This window comes from Mustela erminea, chromosome 6, assembly GCF_009829155.1.
Source record: "Mustela erminea isolate mMusErm1 chromosome 6, mMusErm1.Pri, whole genome shotgun sequence".
Lineage (NCBI taxonomy): Eukaryota > Metazoa > Chordata > Mammalia > Carnivora > Mustelidae > Mustela > Mustela erminea.
Window position 1 is genome coordinate 4749871 of NC_045619.1, and position 22866 is coordinate 4772736.

Consider the following 22866-nt stretch of genomic DNA (forward strand, 5'->3'; position numbering starts at 1 on the left):
TTGCTGTTTTTCTGACTGCCTCCCTGCCCCCCCGCCCCCCGGCCAGAGGTATTTTTACTTCGTCTTCATTCTTTTGCCGTATAGGAGATTCCTGCTTGGGGGCTGGTGATCTTGTCAGCCTCACGTCCCCATTGTCCCTGTAACAAGACCCACCTTCCGGCCAGCTGGAAACCTACCTGTCCACGGATCTGCCGGCTTGGGCAGACGGAGGGGGCCCAGGCTTCTTGCCCAAGGTCACGCTATGTCTGAAGGTGTCCCCAGCCCCGTGGTTCCCCACGGGGACCCCTGCGGGGTCGGCAGGGCCAGATTTGCTCTCTGCCCATGGCTTGTCCCTTCATGCCCTGTGGCCGCTATAATACAGAGCCACAGAGTCAGCTGCCTACAGCAACAGAAACGGGTTCTCCAGGTGCAGAGGCTGGAAGTCCAAGACCACGGTGTCTGCGGCTTGTGCCCCCTGCGCATGCTCTAAGGGAGGGTTGTTCTGCCTCCTCCAGCAGTGGGGGCTGCGGGCGCTCCCAGGCCTGTGCAGCCCCACCCCCCACACCACCCCCCCGCGGTCCCATGACCTTCCTTCCTCTCTCTCTTGACAATACGTGTCATTGGATTTAGCGTCCGCCCAGATAATCCAGGATGATCTCATCCTGAGATCTCTAACTTGATCACATCTGCCAAAACGCCTTTTCCAAATAAGGTCACAATCACAGAGTCTGGGGGTCAGGCTGTGGATACATCTTTGGGGGGGGCCACTGCCACTAGAGGCAGCTACCAAGAGGCCCCGCCCACTCCACTCCAGCCTTCGGGCCGAATGCCATCTCAGTTTCCCGGGATCCCAACGTGAGATGCTGCTCCTTCCCCAAACCTTGGGGACTACGGGACACCCTAGAGAGGAGGGGCCAAGCCCCAGGCCCGTACCTGTCTGGCTGCGTGAATTTGGTAATGGCCCTTCCCTCTCAGGGGCCCCAGGTTCCTAGCTTTTAGCAAAGAAATTGTGTCAGGTTTTCCTCGGGGTTTTCCTGGTATCCTAGGATCATTTGACTCTCGACCTTCGGTGTTGAGTGACTCTTGGAAGCCAGAGAAAAGCAGAGCAAGTGCCCTGAGGCCTGGGACCTGCCCAAAGAGCTGAGACCAGGCTCCTCCCAGCCCTCCCACCGTCACCCCAGGGCCCCAGAATAGCTCTGATGTAATTCATAATTGTCCTTTTCTCCCACCATGAAAGCCACCAAGCGAGAAAAAAAAAGAAAGAGTTTCTTTTCTAAAATTGCTTTTCCGTGTTCTCTGACAGAGTCTGTGGTGCGTGCACGTAATTAATTCACTGCCTGGCGAACGGCAGGTCGGCCACTCAGGCTGGGAGAGAAAGCTCTAGAGAGAAGCGGAGAGGCACAGTTACGGCTGAAAATGAGTTCGCCCCGTCGCCCGGACCTGCCACAGCTGGAGGACCGGAATAAATACATACAAATCCCGGCTTGCTAGGACCTTGGCCTCGCTGGCAGCAGAAGGCGTGGTCCCCCAGGCTTCGACCTGCTTAATGCACATCAGCGCAGAGACCAGAATAAGTCTGACCAAAGGGAAGCTTTTAAGCTTGCTGTGATTTCTCAGGCTTCCAGGAGGCTCGAGACAATGTTTCAAGCCAAGAGTGGCAGCGAGACTTTTCTGGGAGGTGGAATAGAGTAACTGAGTGGCTGTAGAGTCCTGCCTTACAGCTGGTTTTCTGGGTGACCTTGAACGAGGCATGCTGGAGGTCGTTTTCCTCTTCCCTAAAGTGGGGATAAGAAATTGCAAGTTAGGGGCGCCTGGGTGGCTCAGTTGTCTAAGTGTCTGCCTTCGGCTCAGGTCATGATCTCAGGGTCCTGGGATCGAATTCCGCATTGGGCTCTCTGCTCAGGGGGGAGCCTGCTTCTCCCTTTGCCTGCTGCTCCCCCTGCTTGTGCTCTGACAAATAAATAAAATCTAAAGAAGAGAGAAAGAAAGAAAGAAAGAAAGAAAGAAAGAAAGAAAGAAAGAAAGAAAGGAAGGAAGGAAGGAAGAAAGAAAGGAAGAAAAAAGAAATCACACATCAACGGTAAGGACCCGAGGCTCATGCTCTGAAACATTTGAGCATCTCTCTCCAGGCATGAATCACAAGGACCGTAGCCCGGGGCTTCACTGGTGATGCACACCACATGCTATGAACACCTCTGTCCTGTGGAAACTTGGAACCAGCCCTAGCCACCGTCTGGAGGGCTTGTTAGGACAAGGGTAGACCATGTACATGATAAAATATGACGTAACCAATAAAAATCATCCTCTAGAGAAATAGCACCGTTAGGAGAAAAAGATACAAGGCACTGATCACAGGGTCCCTGTCAGGAGCGCCCCACTGGGGACAGGAGGCAGATCTGGAAAAATCTTATTTGGAAAAGGGGTTTTGGTCCTCCAGACCCGTCAGGATGCCCGGCGTGTGGCCACAGCTGGGGCGGCTGGAGCCGACTGGACCTCCCCCAGTGCACGCTCGGGAGCCCCACAACGGGGCCTTCTGTTCTCAGTGATTTTTACCTGCTATTGTTGAGCGCGGCAGTGGGGGGGTGGTCCACAGAACAGGAACGGATTTCAGAAAGAACAGCTGGCCTCTATGTGCGTTTCTGTGCGGCCCCGTTCCAAGGCTCCGGGCGCTGTTGTTCAATGATCGAGCATCCCACCGGTCGGGAGCACTTATATCCCCCCCCCCACCCCCACCACTAAGAGTTTTTAAAACACAGACAAACTGCAAACACTCCATTGATGGTGAGGGCCCTCCGATTCCCCGGGTGTTACAGGACGGATCCTAGAACCCATCCAGCATCATCTCCTTACTCATCTGCTCTGGAGAATAGTCCTATAAGGCGGGAAGCGTTACCCCCAGTGTACAGGAGAGAACCCGAGCCACTGCCCTGGTGGGGATCCATAGGGGACAAGGGGGACAGGGAACAACTTAGGAAGCTGGGCAACGGGCGGGGAATCTGGGGGAGACACTGCTCCTCCCTCTGCTGAGGGCCCCAGCCTTCTCTTAGGATGGGTCCTCAGGGGGTTCCCGTGTACGGCATCGGCGTTCATCACAGACCCCAACCCAAATCGGTCAACAGGCTGCTGGGATTGTGTTGAGAAGGATCCTGAGGGCCAGTCGGGGCCTGGTGGGAAGTGTGCTGGCCAGGTCTTCAAGGGAATCAGCGGAACAGAGGGGAGACACAGAGCAGACCAGGCTGGAGAGAAGCTGGGACCACCCGAGACCCCCACAACATGCCCGAGAGAAGTAGAATGGCCTCCCCAGGATCACGCTCGTGCCGTTGGCCTCTCTGAAGCCCAACCTTCACCCGAGGAGCTAAGACATCAGGAGGAGGTGCGGAAGGGGCCGTCCAGAAAGGAGTCAGGGTCTGGGGCTTCTCTAACTCTCAGGGAGGGAGAGGCATCCCGCATCGTGCCTTTTTTCACAGATTACACTCCATGGAGTTGGCAGGCCTGGTAATTAATTATTGCACTTCTATAATTAGCCCCAAGTCCCCTGCAGCCAATGAGGAGAACACGGCGGGGAGAGAGGGTGAAGCGGTGTGATTGAAAGCTTGACTCACACCCCAGAAACTTCCCACCGCAGGGAGCAGGCTCCCTTCCCGGTCCTAGGTGAGCTGTCCACGTGGGCCGACCAGACAGCCTTTCAGTGGCCCCTGGCAAACCTGGGCGTCATGACAAAGAGCACGTCATCCTCCCCGGGCCCCGGGAGATGAACGTCCTTGCTGTTGTCCTCATGGCCTGACGGGAGGAATCTGGCTCAGAGAGAACGTGGCTTTCCGAAGCAGAGGTGGGGCTCGAACCCAGGACCCGCAGACGGCTACACCCCCACGTCCTTGGCACCACCCACCGCCTCACGCTCCTCCCAGACAAGGGCCCAGGAGGCGGTCATTGCAGAAGCTGGCTCTCTAGAACATTCTAGAAAATGGCTTTTAGGAGACACATTGAGATGTTGCTATTCTTTGAGGACTTTGAAGGATTCTGTCAGCCAGTCCCGGATGCCTGGGCCTGGCCTCCTCTAGGGGCCAGAGCCGAAGACAGAAGGGCAGGAAGGGGGCGTGGGGGGCCAGCCTTGGAGTCCCCCAACCCCAGATCCAGGCCAGGATCAGACTTAACAGAGAGTGAGATTTCTTATTTCCTGGCCGCCTCTGGGAACAGAGGAAAACCAATACCAATTACATGCAGAATTGTCAGTCGGAAGAAAGCTGTTGCTCTCCGTTTAGAATTTACAAACAGTTAATTGAGTCCGTACCAAGGAGGACCTCTACTCGCCTCTTGGCTGGGGTAGGGGGGCGGGGTGGGGGGGAAGGTGCCAGCCAGCAGAGCAGGGGCTGCAGAACACTCCAGAAGCTCCAGCACATTCCGGGTCTCAGCCCCGGGCACACCTCCCACACACCTGAGCCACTCTTAGCAAGACTGAGGCCACTCTCCAGTGTCTTTTATGTAATTGGTCTGGGGGGCGGCTGGGAGGACCCCCACAGCAGCCTACTGTTAACCCTTGGTGATCTGCTGTGCAGAGAAGGGGCAGCCACGGAAGGGAGCCCTGTGGACTGAAGATGTGGCCTCTGCCCACCAGTGCCAGGCCCGCCTGCTTCCTCTCCTGCCACCTCCTTCCTGTCCCCAGGGACCACCCCCTTGAGTTCCCTCCTTGAGGCTGCACCCCACCCCACACGGGCTTCCCCCCCATAACCCACGCCCTGGGGATTGGGGCTCTGAATCCAGCTCTAAGCCTGGACCCCAGTCCTGCTCCGGATTTCTCTGTCCCAGGCCCACCGTGGGGACATGATATTAAGGCCTAGGGAAGGGTGATTACTTAGTTCTGTGTGGAATAAAAGGGAGGAGAGGGTGGAGGAGGGGCCGTGGGTAGGAGGGAACCGGGCAGATGGCAAAAGGCAGGCAGGAGGCGGGAGGTGCTGGAGGGATTCCTACCCTCTCTTTCAAGGAAAATGACTCTCCATTCAGGAAATACTTACCAAGAGCCTAAGGGTGCTAGCAGGTGTCAGAGGTTGGGGGGGGCGTCCATTAAAATCCTTTGAGAGCCAAGTACCCAAGTTCTGTGGCTGCTGGGGGTGGGGTGGGGGGAACGGACCTGCCCCCACTCCTGGCAGGATGCTCTGTTTGGGGAAACAGAAATAAGCCAATAAACCTGTTGAAAAGCATGATAATTTCGGGTGGTGATCTGTGTTATAAAGAAAATACACCATGGGGGGTGGGGGGCTGCATTTTGTTACAGACGCTGGTCTAGGAAGCGTTCTCCTGCCTGGCGATCTTAAACTGTGCCGGGAATAACAAAGAGGAGCCAGTGGCGCAGATCTGGGGTGGGAACAGGCAGGGGGACAAGTGCAAAGTCCCTGAGGCAGCAGAGGGCTTGGTGGAGGGGAGGGACGGAAGGGCCGAGGAGGAGAGGTCTCTGAGGCTGGGGTTTAGTAAGGTGGAGGCGGAAGCAGGGATCTGGAAGGGGGTGGGGGCTGCGGAGCCCTGAAGACCAAATAAGGGATTTGAATATGGTTCGAAGTAAAACCAGAGGCCAAGAATGATCAAAACGAGGGAATGAAACTGCTTGGGACTCCTGCATTTTGCCAAGATAACTATCTGGCAGCAGGCTACCCCTTCTGCCGTCAGCAGTTGGGAGGTTGGGCTCAATATACGGGAGGCGGTGGGCAACCGGCGGTGTGAGACCCTGACCCTCGAGAGGAGAGCCCACCAGGGGAGGCCATGGTCCTCGGGACTCCTCCAGGGGTGACCTCCTGAGCACAGCACAGGGACCTGGGGCCCCAGCATAACTCAGTGGCCGTCACGAATGGGGAAGACACTGTTAGAGGTCAGGGCACTGGACGTGACCTGGACCAACAGAGCAAGGTCTCACAGCAGTACGTGGAGTGGCGGGGGTGCGGGAGGGGGACAGAAATCTTCGTGGGGTCCCCCAAGGAACCCACAGCCGAGGGCTGAGCTGTACATGCTCAGAGCAAGACCGCCCAAGACTTGCAGAGAGCGGACTCCATGGGGCTGAAAGCGAAACGGAAGCAGGAGGGGTCTGAGCCGAGCTGAGGGAAAGCCAGTGTGGCCAGAACGGAGAAGTCTTAACACTTTGTTAGTACCCCGGCAAAGGCAACCTGCCAAAGCAGGTCTCAGGGTAGGAAAGTCTCAAACTGAGCCCCCCTCCCGCCCAGCTCTGCAGGGGAAACAGTCGGAGGGAACTCCTGCCAGCAAAGGGCAGCTCCCCTACCCCCAAGAAAGAATAATCCGGGCCCACGTGTTTGCCAAGTGGCCCGTGGCTCACTTAGCTCCAGGGGGAAGCAGGAAGCACCTGCAGAGGAAGGCAGCGGATCCAGCCACGCCCTCCACAACTGGAGGGAGCCGCCCGTGTGGGGCCGGTGGGCCGGGAGCCAGGAGAGGGGTCTCCTTCTAGAACCCCGGGCTGTCTGTCCCCGCCCCCTCCATTAGCTGATTGGCAGCAAACAGCCCCTGAGCACTTGGTGAGTGCCAAGCTCTGTGTTCACGGCTGGCACACGGCCATGTACCTGACAGGCAGGGTCCTGCTTGCTCGGCCCGACCCCCCAGAGGGAGCGGTGTTCTCATCTGTGCGGGGACGGGTAGGGTGGGGTCATCGTGGCCAGGGTGTCCACGTTGGGCCCAGGTACCCTGCAGGTGTTCTGCCGTGGTCTCCTGGCGGCGGGCTGCTTGCCGCAGAGAGCAGAGCCTGCAGCCCCTGTCCCATCCACAGGGCTGGGGGCCTCCTCTCCAGACTGCTTGGCCACCAGGCCTCAAGTGTCCGAAAGCATCCTCAGGAGAAGCTTGCCCACCGGTGTGTCAGCAAGGCCAGCAGCTCGCTCTCCCTGTCTTAGCTCCTCCTTTGGGGACTTGCAACCCCAAGCCAGGGCCAGGGACCAGAGGGGAGGCTGGATACCGTTTCGGGGAGAAGGCAGAAAGAGGGAGAGAGATGGGAGCTCGGAGCCAGGAGGGCTCCCTAGAGGAAGGGGCAGCCCATCTCGCTTCCCTCTGCCCCTTTTCTCTCTCCTCTTGGACACCCAGCCAGTTGTCCTTCTCAGGGGCTCCTCGGCCCCTCTTCCTTCCCTCCTGCCCCCCCCCCTCGGGTGCCTCTCTCTGCCTGTCTCTCGCCCCCCTTCCCTGTCTCCGTCTCTTTCTGCCTAAACGTCCCTTCCCATCTGTATGTCTCTCCGCACGTCTCTCTCCCTGTCTCACTGGGTTTCTGTCTGTCCCACCCCCTCCGCGCTTCCCAGTGAGTGACAGGGCGGCAAGATGGGGCTAGAATTAGACCAGCAGCAGCTGAGAGGTTACTGTCTCTTTTCTCTCTGCTCGGGCCCTCCCCTCCCGGAGCAGGGGCACTTCCCAGCCCTCCAGGCAAGGGAGACCCCGTGGCTGAAACCCGGGATTAGTCCCCGGTGGAGAGCTACGGACAGGTGGGGTGGGGGTCCCCCGGGGGAAAACGCGGTGGCCCACCAGATGCCCATACGCGGGGCAGGCAGGACCCGTGTGTGGGGATGGAGGTGCTCTGGGCTCGGTCCCAGGAGGGTCACCGTCCCCCGGGTTTCTCAGCTGCTCAGTCCGGAGCACAGACTCCGGGGCAGCTGGAGTCCTGACAGTGGGGGAGGGAGGTTCTGCCAGCACATGCAGCGAGCCAAGCAGATCGGGCTGGCAGCGTGTCAGGCTGCGGACCCGGGAGGCGCACTGAAGGGGCCCCCTTCTCTAAACAGGGACACAACCTCCCTGCCGAGTCCCTTCACTCCCCACGTGCCCTGTCCTTTCTGGGTCACCCCTCTGCTCTGCTGTCACGTCTCCTAGTTCTCGGTGCCTGACATCACCTGCTCGCGACCCCCCACATGCTGGCTGAATGTTCACGCACAGGAGGCAAGGGACGGTGGCACGTGGCGAGCTCTGCCAGGAGGGGTGACTTCCCTCCGAACTGTAACTATCAACATGTCTCTTCGGCAAAACTGAAGTCTTTCCATAGTCACAGGTTGTAATGTGTTCACTCAGCTCGGACGGCGGAGCCTTGTCTGGACCCTGAACAACATGCCAACAACAGCCGGGATGGCTGCAAGGTGCGACGTCGCACGGACGGCCACTGTTCCCTGAACCCTTCCTTCGGGGGATGTGTTCATTTGGCCAACAAAGAGGAACCGACTTGCCTGGAGCCCAGCCCAGGCAATGTTCCTGCTCTGGGGGAGTTTCCACCCTGATAGCCGAGACCGTCGTGAGCCAAACCCAGGACACGGAGCACAGACTCCCCAGGACATGTGCCCCGAACAATCTGGGCCTGGAGAGGACCAGGGGAGACCCGCTTATAAGGGCTGGGGCAGGGCTGCTGGCTGTTCCACAGGGCAGTGCGGGTGGGCAGGAGCTCCCCTGCTTCCCCTGGTGGCGTGGCTCCTAGAAGGGACCACTGGCTGCACCCAAGTCAGCTGCCCGGGGGGTGGATGGTCCTGGCTAAGGAGTGGGAGCCCAGATCCCCTCAGCAATCCGTGGGGGCTGGAGGAGGATTTGGGACAGGCTGCCATCAGTGTCCCGAGCGGAGGGAAAGGAGAAACCGCCACAGCTACGGTTGCACTGCCCGCTGACCCCTGTCCCTGGGGGATGGGGGAGGTGAGGCAGGAATTCCCAGTCCCCAGCCCTCTGGGAAGGCTGGGCAGCCCATCCCCAGCCTACGGAGGAGGGGGCACTGGCCTGGCAGGCTGCGGAAGGAAGAGTGGCTCCTCGAAAGGGGAGGCGGGCAAGCCGTCTGGGTCTGCAAGTCAGTAAAGGGCTCTGTCTGCTCCATGAGGGGCAGCCTGGCCCCCGCTCTGTGTGGAGGCCAGACCCTGCCAAGGTCAAGTGGCTGTTGGCTCCAGCACACTCAGCAAACACTCGCACAGATGAGCCAACCTCCCCGCCGAGGAGCTGAGTCGAAGCGCAGGAGCAAACCCTGATGGTCAGCAGTGGGCCCGGCGCCTTCCCCTTCCTGGCTGCGGCAGAGCCCACGCCTGGCAGAGGAACAGCAAGTCCCGGTGGGTCGGGAGGCGTGCCCCCCTCGGGACAGCGGGCAGTTGTGGGAGGCAGAGTGTCCCAGGAGCCCGTCAGCAGCCAACTGGTCTGCAAAAAAGATGACCTTTCCAGAGTGCCCAGTGCACAGTGGGTCAACGGATGAGACGGAGAGGGTAGTGGGGGGGACAGCAGAGGGGGTGAGGGATGGGACAGTAGCAGGACGGCAGCAGGGACAGTAGCAGGGACAGCGTGAGCTTCGCTGACACTGGGAAAGGGGATGTGCCAGAGGACGTCTGTCTGATCGGAGCCAGGATGGGGGAGCGAGAGAACCCAGCCACCCCGAGAGAACCCTGGGGCTCCCAACTTCTTGCAGGGGCCCTGGGCCTTCCCCTCACCCTCTTAGACCTCAGGCTCGACGCCTATCAAATGATATCCCCAGTGACCCTGCGGGTTAGTTAGGAGACTCATAGTGAATCTCAGAGGATGCGCACTTACTGAACACCTACTGTGTACATCCACCACGGAGTGGACACCCTGGAGGTTCTGAGCGTGACCTCAGCGGACAGGGACCTCCGTCGAGCTGGGCAGAACACAGTAGACACTTGTGGCTGGCTGTTCCTCCTTCCAGCGCATCCTCCCAGCCCAGCCCAGCTTGGGGCAGGGTGCTTGCTGCTCTCTGTCACCTTCCAGATGAGGAGACCGAGGCAGCCTAAGGAGGGGACGCACCTTGTCCAAGCCGGATCCCATCTGTCTCCTGAGTCGGGGCCGTCCTCGCCGGAGGGTCTGGGAGACCCTCCACCCAGTCCAGCCCCACGTGTCTCAGATGAGAACACTGAGAATCATATCCTTTAAGGGGCTCCGTCTCTCTTCCAGAACATTCCCAGTAAGCGAGGACTCAGCCCAGGAATGGGCTCGTTGGAGCCGCTGGAAATCTCAGCTGGGATCCTGGCGTCTGGGGAAGGGCCGGGCTCTAAAAATAAACCACTCGCCTCAGCCTGGGAGAGCAGCCGGCGGGAGCCTGGGGAGCGAAAGCTGCCGCCTGACGCTCCTGGCAGATGAGGGCGGGCCCAGCTCGGCCAGAGCGCACCCCTTCTCGGGCAGCTGGCCTCTGGGATGGGCTGGTAGCAGGTGGCAGCCAGGAATATTTGACCCCTGGCGCCCGGAGGCGCTCCCACCCCCCTCAGGCACACGCACGCGTACACCCCAAGCCTGGACGAGCTCCACAGAGCCTGGCCGGGGCTGCTCCCGAGGAAGGGGCTGGTGGCGGGCGCCCGGGACACCCAGAGTCACCCTCTGCGTGCTGGATAGCAACAAGCCTCAGCACAGGTAAGGGGACGTTTCCCCGCCCTGGAGGAGGTGAGGCTGGGGAGGGGGAGCTCTGGGGCAGGGGCCGTGCCCTCAACTCCAGGGAGTCCGACATGGGGAGGGGGCTGGGAGGCCTCTTCTCTCCCCTCCGCATGTGCCCAGCCTGGTGGGGAGCTGCCTGCCCTTTTCAGCTCTGAATATTCTCAGCCACCGCCAAAATGTCAGCTCCTGTTGGCATAATTAGAGGCCGCCGTGGGTTAATGGGTCTGTAAGAGCCAGGCTGAAAAGTTCCGGAGGCAGACGCCCGTGCTGGTGCCAGTTTCGGGAGACAGGCCTCCCCGTTGGGCTCCAGGAGGGTGGGGGTGAGGGCAAGCCCGCTTCTGACGGGAGCTGAGCAGCCGGCCTTCCCACGAGCACCGAGCACCGTCTGGGGAAAAGTCTCTCGAAAGGTGGGGAGAAATCCCAGGGGCATACGTATGGTTTCCCTGGGGGGTCTCGAGACCCCCGATTCCGTGTTGTGCTTCAAGGTTCACAAAGAGAAATGAGTCTTGGTGAGGGTCGCTTGGGCATGGAGCCGGGCCCAGTGGGACAGAGTCGAGAGGAAGGGGCCGGAGCTCTGCGTGTTTGTCCCCTGGGGCTTGGAGGGGCCGGCGCAGCGGACATTCAGCCTCAGTGGATTTCTGTGCCCAACTCCTGGGCAGGGTGTCCGTCCCACGCCCGGGGTGGGCAGGCAGGGAGGCGGGCGTGGCGAGGGGGTCTGTTGGCCGTGGTCACCTGCTCGTCAGAGGAGGGCAGGGGCTGGGAGCACCTGGGGACAGGCAGACCCTCGAGGGCAGTCCAAGCCTGTCCCGGGCACCTGGGCGCTTGGGGCGTGGGATGAATGAGGTCGCGCGCTCACGGTCTGAGGCTGTGCCGGCCTCTGCCCCGGTGGAGTTCTGTGGCTGCGCTGGTTCAGTTGACGCCCTGGCGCCGTCGCAGGGTCGGGTCCAGGCACAGGCTGCAGAGAGGGTGGACCTGCGGGCAGGGGTAGTCCATGGGCACCATGTGGTCGCCGCTAGATCTCAGACCGAGCACATCTTCCTGTGACCCCCAAGGACCCTCTGGGTCAGACGTCCACATCCAGGTACCCGCCGCCGTCCTCTCTGTCCACACGGTCACTCAGACTCAGTCTCGGGAGCTGGGACCTTCTCCCGTGGACCCCCCAGAACGCTGCTCAGGGGCCCCTGTGCCCCATCCCGCCCGGTCAACCCAGCCCTCCTCCCCCAGCCTCACGACTTCCAATCCTCACGGTGGCCTGCGTCGCTAGAACCTGAAACGCAGTGCTCTCACCGTGGGCACTGAGGCCCCCGCTCTCCTGCCAAGCCCTGGACCCTTCCAAACCTCGGGCTTCTCACCGGGGCAGTGAGCCTGCCTTCCTCGTGGGGATCTTGGAGGCTCAGCAGGAACCTCAGCAGGAAGGACGTCCCAGCGCAAGGGGGTGGTGAGTCCGGGAGCTCCGAGGCTTCTAACCTCTCAACCACTTCTCCCAGTGCTTGAGGCCGTGGCCCCGAGGGCCAGTACTAGGCACACAGTAGGCGTGCCCCAGCGTCTGTGGGAGTCACATGCACACACCTGCTGCTGGGCTCTGACGTCAGCATGACCCCCATCTGAGCAGGATGGAGTCACTGTGCCTTCAGAAGTGTCCTCACCCCACTCCCACCCCCCACCCCTGCCCTGCACAGGGTCTCGCCGGCTGACACATTTGGGTCCAGGGCGCACGGGTCCCCTCCTTCCAGCGGGTGAGCAGAGCCCAGGGGAAGCTCGAGGCCCTGGGAAGCGCGAGGCTTTACACATCTTGTCTTGCAAGCTGAGCCATTAAGGTGCTAGCCTTTGTCCTGGAAATGTCATCTTTGTTCTCTGATCTGCTTAATTCTGTTCCTGTCTTAAGTTGCGTGGGAACACCCAGCCTCCTCCCCACCACCCACCGCTGCCTTCTCTGGTGCCTCTGAAGTGAGTCTGTCCCCAAGAGTCCCCTCTGACCCAGCACAGCCTGCGCGGCCACCCAGGAAGCTTGGGAGGTGCCCAGGGGGGGGCGGCTGTGCCCAGACCCACCAACAGGGTCCCGGGGAGCGTTGCGGCGAAGGTCCTGACTTGTTGAGACTCGGTTGAGCCGCGATCCCACCGTAGCCGCAGCGACACCCCTCGAGAGCCCCCAAATGCCGGACGGAGGGCTGAGTGCCTGACGCCGCTTCACACATCCCACTGCTCAGTCCTCTTGCAGAGAAGAAAGTGCTCTAGAAAGAGACGAGTCAGCGAAACGGTGCAGCTGTGTGTACTTTAATAATGGTGCGATGTGTATCTCAAGTCGAGGCTGTCCTGGAAACACAGGGTGCCTGCCAGCCGCCTTGACGAAACTCCCGCCTTCCGCCCCGGAGCAAGGCTCCAGATTCTCTGGTCGGGGGTCCCGGCCTCTGTCACCCCCCTCCCCACCCCTGTACACGCTGGGGGTAAACCCCGCTCTGTGGGTGCCCTGCCGAGCTCTGGGCACAGGTGCATGTCCGTCGGAGGGGTCAGCTTTGGCTCCAGCGACGCTCCGTGACAAACAGTCCCCACATCTTGGGGGCTCGGGTCACCCACAGGGATTTTTCTTGCTCTTGGGTATAGACCTCGGCTGGTCTCGGTTGCATATGACTGGGCCACGCTGGGTTCCGCTGTCACTTGTGCTGGGCCGGTCCACGGTCACAGGGTGGTGTCTGGTTTCCTCTTGGGGCAGCAGACAAGCCAGAGGCCGAGCCTCAGCTGCCCCGCCTCAGCTCTGGAAGGGTCTCTGCACGTGCCCCTCGGCTAGCCGCTGTCTGCGCCACCCCAGCGGATGGCGTGAGGGCGCAAACTCCAGCCGCTGTCCTCGGGGCCCTGCAAGGTCCGAGGGTAAGCGGGCCTCCTCTTCCACATTGGCACGCCTGACTCTCCCCAGACCACACTCTACCCAGCCTTGATGTTGCAAATATATCTGAGATGAGATCCAGTTGGGAGTCAAGAGGAGGAGTTAGCCCTGAGGTAATGGCATCGCTCCCAGCTTGGGAAGTAGGGTCCAGAGAGCGGAGTGGAGCAGAGACCAGGGAGCACTTAGGTGTCCTCGAGGAGGATAGGGAAGTCTTCACGGGGGAGGTGACCCCATAAAAGATCCCAACAGGCAGGGGACAGGGTGGAAGTCACCCTGAAGGCAGGAAAGCAGGTGTCATCATTGGCCAGGATGCTCCTTGCAGAGCAAACTCCCTGCCCTCCCCGGACCTGGCTGCTGCAGATGGGGCCTCCCGGAAGCCCTTCCTGCATCTGAGCCCCTCCCCAGAGCCGCTGAGCTCCTCGGACGCCCGCTCTGAATTAAGTACTAACCAGGAGCCTCTGATCTCATTATGGGAATTATAATTGTCCCGCTCTTTTTGGATCATCCCTGGTAGCTGAGCCTGGGGACAAGGGCTCTGGAGAATTACCCATCCAGTTGCGGGAACAGGCGGCTGGAGGCTTAAAGGTCACTCACAGACACACCGGTTCACATTAATTCACAAATTCCAGAATCCACAGCCCAAATGCCCCGAAGCTATGAAGGTATTTAAATATCAGCCGTTCAAAACACGGAAGGGGAAAGGCGTGATTTTTCCAAATTAAATAGTCTCTGTCTCCCGAGATCTCAAGAAAGACCCAGGAAGGGAGATCACTGACGGAATGGAATCCTATCCGAGAGGCATTTGGTCTCTTGGGTCCCAGAAAGGCCTGGATTAAGGAGTGTCTCTAGTATTCGAGTCCTGTGCACTTCCCTTAGCTTCCAGGAGCTTCTGTTTATCCATCCATAAAATGGGCCCGTCCTCCAGGAGGGCTGGGAGAAGGTGGGGGCAGGGCAGTGCGTGGAGGTTGGCCAGCCCTTGGCGGGGGAGGGCTGGAGAGGAGGGAGCAGTGAGGGACCAGCAGCAAGGGTGGGGGGGAAGGGAAAGTCAAGGGTGGAGAAAGAGAGAGAGGCCCAGCTGCTCCCCCTGCAGGAGCAAACAGCGGGACAGAGACCCTAAGAGGCCCCAGCACACCCTAGTCAGCAGGGCTGAGGCGCCCCCGCTAACGCCTTGTGTGGGACGGCTTCAGCACTCTCTGCTGCCCAAGAGGGAAAGGACTGATCCATGTTTTTAAAAAAATGCATGCTTGCACCTGTAAGGAGTGATAGAAACGCCAGTCCAGGAGAGTACACGTTAATCGGCGGCCATCCGGTCCTCTGGTCCTGCGGGGGAACGTTTTCCTTTTTATGGTCCTTATTGTGCCTCAGAAGGGGCCACCGTGGGGAGCCTCCTGCGTGGACTAGGGGCTCTGGAGCCAGACAGCCTGTGCTCAAACCCCAGCCCTGCTGCTCCTCCGCCGAGAGACCTCGGTGAGCCTCAGTTTCCCCACCTGTGCATGGGGGTCTCCTGGAGGCATCAAGAGAAGGCCATGTGTGAATTTGCACGAAGCGCCCAGCACAGAGCCAGTGAGCTCTCCAGGAAACGCGGGTTGTTGTTTTGAAGACTCGTCATTGGGAGGATCTCATCTAAGCCTGGAGGGAGCTGGTCGGGGTGGGGGGGTGGGGGGGTTGGGGGGTGGGGGGGAGGGTATGCCAACCAGGAGGGTGGACCATGGCCCTGTAGCTTTGAGCATGCTTCTGGCACGTTTCCAAATGAAATCTTTTCTTGGAGCTGCTCTGATTGGAGGAGATGGGAGGGAACCCACTGGCTCCCCACGAGGGGCGCCCGCACCCCTGCTGCTCTCCCTCTCACCAGGGGACAGAGTTCGACCACCCCCTGTGGAGAGCATCTCCCCCAGGAGACCCCGGGGCCTGGAGGCGGTCAGACCGCCGTCAATCCCAAATCCTGGCCACCCAGCAGCAGACGGCCCAGCGGCCTCAGGGGCCTGCCTTCCTCGACTTTTGTCCCTTCCAAAGAACATTCCGGAGGCCTATCCTGGGCGAGCTCCCACCTGGCAAGGCCGGGAGAAGAGGTGGGTCCTAGGAAGCCCCAGCCAGTGCGGCCACACCCAGGTTTCCCAGCGCCCCCCCCACCCACCCAGCGGCTGCTCCCTCTCAGCCCCCTCCCCACGGGGGTCAGTCGCCACCCATCTCCCCATCTCCAATCTGTCCCTTTTTCTCTCTAGACCCTCTGTCTCCCTCCCGCCTTCCGCTTTCCTCCCTCAGCCTCGAGGGGCCCTGAAATCAAACTCAAGTGTCCTCTTGGGCAATTTAAATGTATTACATGTTTTCGGTTCACAATATAAAAAGCAGACGAGTGGGGTATTTTCGCTTTCTCTCTGGAAAAAGTACAACAAAAGCCACCAAATGAGTTAATTGATTCTTTTCTCCTGCTGCCCTCTCGACAGCGGCCCTGGGTCCTCGTCGCCATTCACACTAATCCCTTCCACTTGGCAGCGGGAGCCACTCAATGCCAAGAACGGGCACGTCTGGGTCTCTGAGGCTTTGGCCCAGCCCAGGCAGCAGCGGCCCACCTCCTCCCCGCTGGGCTCCTTGGGGATCTCGTGTCCCCCCGCCCCAGCCCACCCCCAGACGGTAAGGCCAAAGCAGGAGAAACACCTTCCCCGGGTCCTCTGCACCCACCCTCCGCCGAGCTCAGCTCTCTAGTCCTCCCCCCGCCGCCCCGCACTGGGGCACTGGCACGGTCACTCTGGAGGGGGGACAACGGGCTCTGAGGGGCCGGGGGCACGTCCAAAGCCACCTGCCGTGTGTACCAGAGAAACACGAGAAGCAGGGTGACCCCTTCCCTAGGTGTGGCGACCCTACTGATCAGACCCCTGCCGGGTGCTTTATCCCAGAGTGTCCCGTGCAGCCGTCCCCACCCTGCAGATGAGGCCCCGAGGGAGGAAGGGCCTCGCCGAGTCACTTAGCTGGGAGCGGCGGCCACCACGTGTGCTCGGCAGGCCCGGGTCGGAGCCTGCTCAGGGTGTCGCCCAGGCCTGTTCTCTGGGTTAGCAGAGTGGCCCGGAGCTGGGGGAGCCCGAGCCGTGTGCTGCAGGGACAGACAGCGCTCTCGGAGCCCAGACTCTCGGGGCGCTTGGGGAAAGGGAGGGAGCTCAGAAGCACCAGGTCCCAGGGCTTTGGAGGCAGGCAGAGCTGGGAGGGCCCCCCAGAACCCCTGACCACAGTGGGTTTGGCTGCCGCGTTCTTAGCCCTGGAATGGTGGCTACACGGCTCCTGGCTTCTGCCACCAGGTTGGACGCTGGTACTCCGCACTCGGCTGGCCTCACGCCCCCATTCCTGCGACTCCCTTCTTCCCAGGGCACATGTCTTCCTGCTGAATAGCTTTCTCTGGCTCCAACATCGCCTCCTCCATGAAGCAATCCTGGCATCCTCTCTCGTCCCACTAGTCCTGGAGGGCAGGGACAGGGGCTGACTGAGCCTGGCAGGGAGGAGTCCTTCCAGAGCAGTGACCATTATCACCAGGGCACGGTGATGCTACGGGTTCGCAGGGGAACTTCCCACATCGAGGACATTGTTTTGCTCCGCTCAGCTGCTCCCGCTCTCAAGTCCCCAGAGAGAGCCCGGAGGGACCAGCCAGTTCCGGGACTTCTGAGATGCAGAACTGGGGAAATAAGCTGAGAGAGGAGAAGGGGCACGAATCCGTTCCCTGGGTCCGTTCCTGAGCTTTCTGTTGCTGCGGAGCGTTCTGATCCTGAGCAGAGCAGAGTAGGGGGCAGAAAGCCATCAGGCCCAGGGAGTCATGGAGAGGACCCTGAGCTGGCAGCAGGACGGAAGGAGAGCTGGCAGAGTCGGGGAGGGCGGGGTCTGGGGTGGACCGGGTCTCCCGGCAGAGACTGGGCAGCACAGGGCCAGGAGGTCTTTTTGCCTTATATCCCACCGCTAAGAACCAGGGACCCTGCTGCGCCGAGGTGTCCCCCCCTGCACCGCAGCCCTAAATGCCACTCTTAGGGATCCTATCCACACCGTTAACCCAGGCCAACCGACCACAAAAGCGAACTCTCCCCTCTTCCAGGTAACGGCTCAGAGGTTAGAAATCTCTTTCCCGCCCCTCTGGCAGCAAGAGCTTTGACGTGTGTGACTCAGAGCCAAGCTGTGCTCCAAGTGCAAGTTCCAAGCTGTGTGATCTCTCAGGGACCAGCCCGGGAGAAATGAGCTGCTCCCCGCCGGCGCCCACACCGCCTGCCAATTAGCTTCCGCGGAGGTCCGCAGAGAAAGCAGATCCTCCGTGATGAGAGACCGGAGACAATCGGGCTCCTTGTGCCTCCTCATTAGCGCTCTGGAGAAGAGCAAGCGTGTCATCTGGCCGCTTCCCTGGGACCCCACAGCCCTGCTCGGACTCACGCTTGGGGAGGACCTGCCATCCCGAATCAGGGAGCACGGTGGGCAGAACTGATGGGATGGAGGGGCCAGCCGGGAAGAAGGCAGTGCCGTCACCCATCCGTGTACGGTCCCGGTTCTGCCGGACGCAGCTGGGAAAGCCCGGGCTCCGCAGCCTCATGGAACCAAGCCCCCATCCCCACTTGGCAGCTCTGGGACGTTGGGCAAGTGACTCGGGCTCTCTGGGCTCCCAGTGGCCTTCGCTGTACAGCAAAGCCCAGAATGCCCACACCATGGGGTTCATGGGACGGACGGCAGACTGAAAGAAGGCCCTGGAAGGGGCTGGCACACAGCAGAGGCTGCGGAATGGTAGCAACTATTAGGTTGTAGGTAATAGGGGGATAGCAGGTCTGGCAGGGTCCTGGTGTCACTCTTGCCTACCGCATGAGTTGAGGCCAGTCCCTCTGAAAAACAGGACTGCTAATGCCGGACAGGGTTATTGTATGGGACCTGTCATGTGATGTAGGGGAAGAAGCCTTGCCAACCGTGCAGTTCGGTGCAAATAGCATGGGTGCTCACCAGAAGCCGTGCGGTAACGACACGTGTGCCACGGGTGGGCACTGGGGGTAAGACACGCTTCCTGCTGGGGTCTGATGGCTCAGTGGGCAGTCCCAGAGGTGTGGTTCAGGGGTTAGAAGATGAGCTGGGAACATGGACTGGCGGGGCTGTGTGACTTTCTGTGAGTCACTTAACCTCTCTGTGCCTGAGTGCCTTGTTTGGGCATGGCAAAGTGATCATATTGGACTTATTAACAGCACAGGGCCTGGCCCTTCACACATGCCTGGTAAACATGCATTGTCTGTCGTCATTCTGGGGCAGCAGCCCCTCACCATTCCCTCTGAGGAGCCTTGGCTCTCCGTGGCCAAGTTTAGGACCCCTCCAGTCCGTCCCCTGCCCTCAGGTAGGTGTCTTCTTTCTGGAAAGCCCCTCTGGTCATTGCCTTCTCCAGCGGATCCACTTGGCATGCCCCTGCCTCGGATAATGCCCAGCCCCCTTTTTGGACCCTCATACCTCTGCAGCCTCTTCCCCCGCGGCTGTCTGTCCAGGTCCTACAAGACAAAACCTCAGCGCGGAGCCTTTGCACGTGCTGTGCTCCTCTCTCGCACACCACCCTCCACCCCCAGAGCACCCCGGCCCTGACCCCCGACTTCACACTTGCTGTCTCCCAGTCAACAGATGCTCTCATTAGACCCATTTGCAGCAAAGACAACAGAAGCTCAGAGGGAGGCAGCTGGCCCCGGACCCTAGAAGAGCAATGCCATTCGAGGGGCGGGAAGCCCAGCCAGCCTTGCTTCCAGGTCGCAAACTCATCTGGAGACATCAATAAGCCCCGGGACTGATAGGGTCCAGGCCGAGGCCTCATGGGGGACTGACAGCGTGGTTTTTGGCCCCCAAGAGGGAGAGGCCTGGAGACTCCCCTTGTCCCTGGGTACCGCCCTCTAGCCACGACCTGTAAGTACCGCAAGGACCCGTGGCTGCAGAAGTGGTTCTGGGGACTCCTGGGGGTCAGGTCTGCAGGCCCACAGTAACAGTCTCCACCAGCTGCACTCACACAAGACCACAGCCCCGACCCTGACTTCTCTGCATGGTCAGACCCCTCTGGGCTTCTGCCTGGCCTGTTCCCCTGACCTGGAGTACCCCCACCTCGGCTTCTGGGCAAACCAGACTCCCTCAAGGGGCGACCCAGCTGCCGGAGCTGGCTGTCCTCGTGGGACCCCGGCACTGTGTTTGAGCTCCAGGTTTCCGCTTCTGCTCTCTGTCGCCAGAGTGTGGCATCCTCCAGGCAGGGCCGGGGCCTCACCCTAGCCACAGGGCCAGGCCAGTGGACGTATCCACAGAGAACAGGGCACCTCGAGAAAGGACAGTAATCTCATAGCGCAGATTGGAAGGCAAGGGGGTGCCGGGGGGCTCGGTCGGTTAAGCGTCTGACTCTTGAATTTGGCTCAGGTCGTGATCTCGGAGTCGTGGGACGGAGCCCGGTGTTGGGGTCCTCGATCAGCGTGGAGTTTGTGGTCTCCCTCCCCCTCTGCTCCTCCCCCTGCTCATGCTCTCTCTCTCTCTCTAAAATAAACAGAATCTTTAAGAAAAAAAAAAATTGGAAGGCAAGGAACACAGCAGATGAGGAGGTAACATTTAAGCCGAGAGTTGGGGGAGCCAGGGGAAGGCAGGGAACAGCATCATAGGGAGAGGGAACAGCATGTGGGGGACCCTGGGGGCAGCATCATGTAGGCTCACTGCCATGACTTGGAGGGAGGTGCCCTGCTCGAAAGCCCTGTGATGCAGCTCTCCTACCGTCTCCTTCCCACAGTGGAGGAGATCCATCAGGGAGACTGAGTCACTTGCCGAAGGTCACACAGCAAAGAGAGAGAGGGCACAGACGTAGGCGTTGGATGTCATCTCGTGCTATTTCCACGCCAAGGCTCGGCCAGCATGGTGTGTATGTGTGGAGCTGGCAAATAGTCGGGTTCCCGCTCCTGGAGAGGGAGGAGCCCCATCCTTTCCGGGAGGCTGCAGGTGCCTCGCTGCCCTGGCTTGGCAGGGTGCCTGTGGGCCCAGCCTGAGAAACAGTGTTTATCCATTATTTCCCGGTACGCTGGCGCTGCTTTGTTTTGCCTCAGTGAGCACTTCGGAACTATTTCCTCAAAGAGCAGCAGGCAGCCCCAGAGGAGCCGACGGGCCGTCCCGCGTCGATCCCTGATGCTGATTCCACAGGCAGAGGGCTTCCGCGTTCTGATGATTTTTAAAAGCATTTATAATGTAACTGAGTTTCAAGCTCCCAGGGAGCCCCAGGATGTGGCCCGTCCAGGACCAGGTAGGCTGCTGGTAGGAGTAGGGCTTTCATCTCTGGCGGTACAGCCCGCTGGACAGGTGGCCATGACTCGGGGGTCCTCAGGGGATGGTCCCCTCCTCCCGCAAGAGGCGGTGACAGAGCGGGCCACTGGCCTGCCTGGCTTCAGATCTCAGCTCTGCCATTTACCAGCCCTCCGACTCTGGGTGGGCCAGTTCACCCCGTGAGTCTCAGTTTTCTCATCTGTAAAACGGGCGAAGTTATGCACGGTTGTGGCCAACAGTAAAGGAAAGAATCATGCGCAAAGTTCAGTGTGGGGCGTGCACAGAGTCCACAAGCTTTAGCCGAATTGTTGTCCTGTTATTCAGAATCACACAAGCAATGCACAGGGGTAAGTTCCAGCCCTGGGCTCTGGGTGAGCCCTCCCACCACCCCCACCTGCCCACCCGCTTCCTCGCCGGCCTCACTCCTGCCTCCGTGGAGGACCTCACACATCCCTTCTGGCCTCTGAGCTTTGCACTTGCTCTTCCTTCTGTTCCTTTCCATATCCGTCACCACTACCCCCCCACCCCTCCCCCTCGTCCTGCAGGCTCGGCCTTGGGGCCACCCCCGGAGGGATGAGCTTCTCTGCACAGCACCCATGGTGACCCCGCCCCCTCCTCTAATGTCAAGTTGGCTTCTCACTCTGAAAGGAGGGGATCCCCCCTCCCCCTGGGCTCCTTCCTCCTTGCTCCCCAACCCTTCCTTTCAATTAAAAAACTTGCATGGGCACATGGTGATGTATAATGCGTTTGCAAATCTTATGGAAATGTGTAAAAAAGAAGAGTAAAAACTGCCTCCGCTCCCATCCTCCTGCCCAGACCCTCTCCCAGGAACCAACGGCTGGTCTCCGCTCTCGCTTCTAGTTCTGCGCTTCTCTTTGTAACTTTAAATAATACACTTGCCCTTCTTTCTTATCGGCGTTACACAGTATCCGCCGCTCCCGCCTGGAACGTGAGGCTTGGCTCGCCCACGCTTGTCTCTCTCTCTCCGGGCGCCTCCGCCTCCGGCTGGAATGTTCTCCGCACCGGCCTCCCGGGCTCCACGGTTGGTGACCACAGCCTCCCGGAGTCCACGCCTGGCCCTCCCATGGCCTCCCCCCATGGCCCTCCGCCGCCCGGATCTGTCCCTCTCACCAACAGCCAGAGGGAGCTCCTTGGAGCGGGGCTGGCCCCTGCTTAAACCTCCCAGCACAAACCCACGGCACCGAGGGTCCGGTCCAGACTCCACCGGGGCCTCCGGAGCCTGCGTGGCCTGGCCCTGGGGTCTCCCCATTCTCCGTGGTCCCCACCTCCAGCCCAGCCCTGCTGCCTCTTTCAATTTCCCTAGACCTGGTCCTGCTCCGGCTGTTCCTGGCAAGAAGTCTCTTCCCCACTGGCTCCTCCCCCAGAGGGTGGTCCCTGCTTGGACGGGCGAGGCGCTCCCCTCCTGGATCTTTCCACCCGTGGCGCCAGCCATTCGCGGCCACTCTTGGTGTCTCTCTCCTGTGTGGCTGGGTCTCTCATCCGACTCCTGCAGGAGGGAAGAACTGCTTTGTTCTTGACCATGGCTATGGTCCCAGTGCTCGTGGCCCTCGGGAGGCACCGGGCAGAGGGTCCCCTGAGCGCGTGAGCAGAGCCGTGGATCTCGGCTTCTCTACTTGCCGACTCCTTCCCTCTTTGCCTGCTGTTCCCCCGCCCGGGGCTGCTCCCCCCAGCCCCCCACCGCCCCCCTCCCCGTCAAGGTGGAAGGTAGCTGCGTTCCAGGTGGAATCATTTATAGCTGTGTTTTCTCAGTACACCACATCTATGAGTTGGAAATTCATAAACAGGGCTTATGCTCTAAGCATTCTGTAAATATGACACCCCGAGGAACTATGAAGTGTGATTGAATCTACACACTGGGAAGTGCGATCCCAGCCCTTGAAAACACGCCCCTGGGTGGAGAGCCTGCCTAGCGCCTGGCTCCACGGATAGCTGGGCTCCTTGTGACCTGCTCTCTGGCCTCCCTGCTGCTCGGCATGGCCTGGCGGTGCCTTCGCCCCGTGCTCCCTTGCCTTCTCCTTGTTCTGTGACCGCAAGCAGCGTGGGTCTTTGCGGTCTGGATGTGCGAGCGCGTGCAGGGGTGGGGCAAGCCCGCCGCCTCGCCCTCGTCTGGAGAAGTCTGTGTGTGGCTTTCATCCTTGGCCTTCGACTCTGTTCACAGCCTCTTCCTTCGAACTCTGGGAACCTGGCTCCATTGTCTTCTGCTTCCGTGGCTGATGGGGAAAATGGTCACCCACGCCTGATCCCGATCCCTCGTCCGCGGACTGCTTCTTCCCCGGGGGCGTTTGCTCGGTTTCCTGCTGTTGGCCTCCTCCGAGGGTCCGCAGGTGCGGGTCTTCTCCACCGTCAGC

The 22866-nt window shown here is 60.4% G+C and overlaps 1 protein-coding gene and 1 long non-coding RNA gene across 2 annotated transcripts in view; one reads left to right on the top strand and one right to left on the bottom strand.

Moving 5' to 3' along the window:
- Positions 1–2472: 2472 nt before the first annotated feature.
- Positions 2473–9979, bottom strand: LOC116592654. The gene is made up of 5 exons (XR_004286566.1): positions 9727–9979; positions 9496–9580; positions 6540–9108; positions 4992–5132; positions 2473–4166 (listed from the first exon to the last, which is right to left on the bottom strand). It is a non-coding gene; the product is annotated as an uncharacterized LOC116592654 (long non-coding RNA).
- Positions 9980–10001: 22 nt separating this feature from the next.
- SHISAL1 (shisa like 1) overlaps positions 10002–22866 on the top strand; it is a 131934-nt gene continuing 119069 nt past the window's right edge. Inside the window, exon 1 of the mRNA XM_032345984.1 lies at positions 10002–10326. Coding sequence (XP_032201875.1) covers positions 10056–10326 — 271 coding nt within the window. The 5' untranslated portion in view covers positions 10002–10055. The remainder of the gene's footprint in view (positions 10327–22866) is intronic.